The 1,356-nt window shown below is 37.3% G+C and overlaps 1 protein-coding gene across 1 annotated transcript; it reads left to right on the forward strand.

The window, feature by feature from the left end:
• Positions 1 to 6: 6 nt before the first annotated feature.
• On the forward strand, positions 7 to 989 carry LOC118753389. The gene is made up of 3 exons (XM_036488263.1): positions 7 to 110; positions 436 to 593; positions 667 to 989. The coding sequence occupies exons 1-3, from the start codon at positions 64 to 66 to the stop codon at positions 954 to 956; spliced, it is 495 nt and encodes a 164-aa protein (XP_036344156.1). The 5' UTR covers positions 7 to 63; the 3' UTR covers positions 957 to 989.
• Positions 990 to 1,356: the final 367 nt, after the last annotated feature.

Raw genomic sequence — 1,356 nt, forward strand, 5'->3', positions numbered from 1 at the left:
CGTATGGAGCGTATACGTGAACTGAAGGATGCCATTAAAGCGGAGGATAAGGAGGAGGAAAAAATGATTGCATATATAAAAAATCGTGCCGATGCCTATGTCATGTTGCGGTAGGTGCTACAGTGTTGGCTAGAAAAAGCTTTTACCTTGTGCGGAAAATTAAGTATAAAAAAGCTCTGCCTGCTGCTTGCGAAATGATCAACACTGGCTTACTCTAGTGACGCCCAAAATGTATGTAGCCTGCGGGAAGAGCTTTTTTAAGCTTTCTACAGATTTTGCGCCAATCTGCATCGATTTTGCGCGCGGGCAAAGAGTTTTGAAGATTAAAGGTTTTCAGTGGTTTCTTATTTCTATCGGCTACACACTTCACACAGCCCCATTATACAATATAAAATAAAATTCAACACAAAATCTTCTACACAAATTTCTTTGCAGCTTTTCATTGTGGAACTTGAATGAGATTCTTCGACATGTCGATCGCACCGATAAACTATCGCGTATGAAATATCCAAATTCATATTTACGCTTGCCTTTGCTGAAATTTGAGATGTTGACGATGCGCGCAGTCGCACCAGAACCGTATGAGGAGAACAGTGAGCTAAATAAAACTATTAAACAAAAAAAAAAGTTTTTTTTTTTTTTAATAATTTCTGGCCCACGCTTTAGTTGACACTATTATGCATACGGTTATCCGTAAGGTCCACAAATTAATGAGCGCCTACAAGGAGGAGGTGCCAGCTGACGCATTGAAGCAGTTTGTTAATAACTATCAGGATATATTCCTCGAAAACATGGAAATTGAAGATATTGGCGATAGTGCAGAAGTGCAGGAACACGACGACGATGAAGAAGATATGCTACAGGAATCCAAACCATTGCATAATGTACTGAATCGCAAACAGATTAAAGCGCAAAGTGCCAAATTGGTCGAAGAGCTGTCGAAGAAGGAAGATTAGTCGAGTGTGAGCGTATGTGCGCTAAATAAATTTTTAGTGCCAATTATATATTTCAAATAAATATTTTTGTTATTATTTTTACCAAAAATTTACTAAAATTTTCTTTTCATTTATTTGGGTTTTCTAGTTCTCGCCAGTTAGCAAAAAAAAAAAGAAATGGCTGGAGCATAGATATACTCTTATTTCTAAATTACAAGAAGACTCTTCTGAACTTAAGCTTTCTGTTATGGCTGCTGGCTTCCGATATTTCCATTTTTTCAATCGGTCGTTTTTACATTCTTTTCTATTAAAAATTTTAAAACTGTACTCAACTCAAACAGCCGAATCTCCAAAAAGAAATGATCTTATGCACGATCCGCAAGGCTGCAAAATAAACGCAAAACTCCATGCAAGCCATTGC

This window comes from Rhagoletis pomonella, unplaced genomic scaffold, assembly GCF_013731165.1.
Source record: "Rhagoletis pomonella isolate Grant_MI unplaced genomic scaffold, Rhpom_1.0 Rhpom_scaffold_02406, whole genome shotgun sequence".
Classification (NCBI taxonomy): Eukaryota; Metazoa; Arthropoda; class Insecta; order Diptera; family Tephritidae; genus Rhagoletis; species Rhagoletis pomonella.

What these genes read in the sequence shown, in the direction of transcription:
- LOC118753389 (XM_036488263.1), top strand. Translation starts at nt 64, where the DNA reads ATGATTGCATATATAAAAAATCGTGCCGATGCCTATGTCATGTTGCG. An exon ending in GATGCCTATGTCATGTTGCG is followed by an intron (nt 111 to 435) that starts GTAGGTGCTACA and finishes ATTTCTTTGCAG; the next exon opens with CTTTTCATTGTGGAACTTGA. An exon ending in AGAACCGTATGAGGAGAACA is followed by an intron (nt 594 to 666) that starts GTGAGCTAAATA and finishes CCCACGCTTTAG; the next exon opens with TTGACACTATTATGCATACG.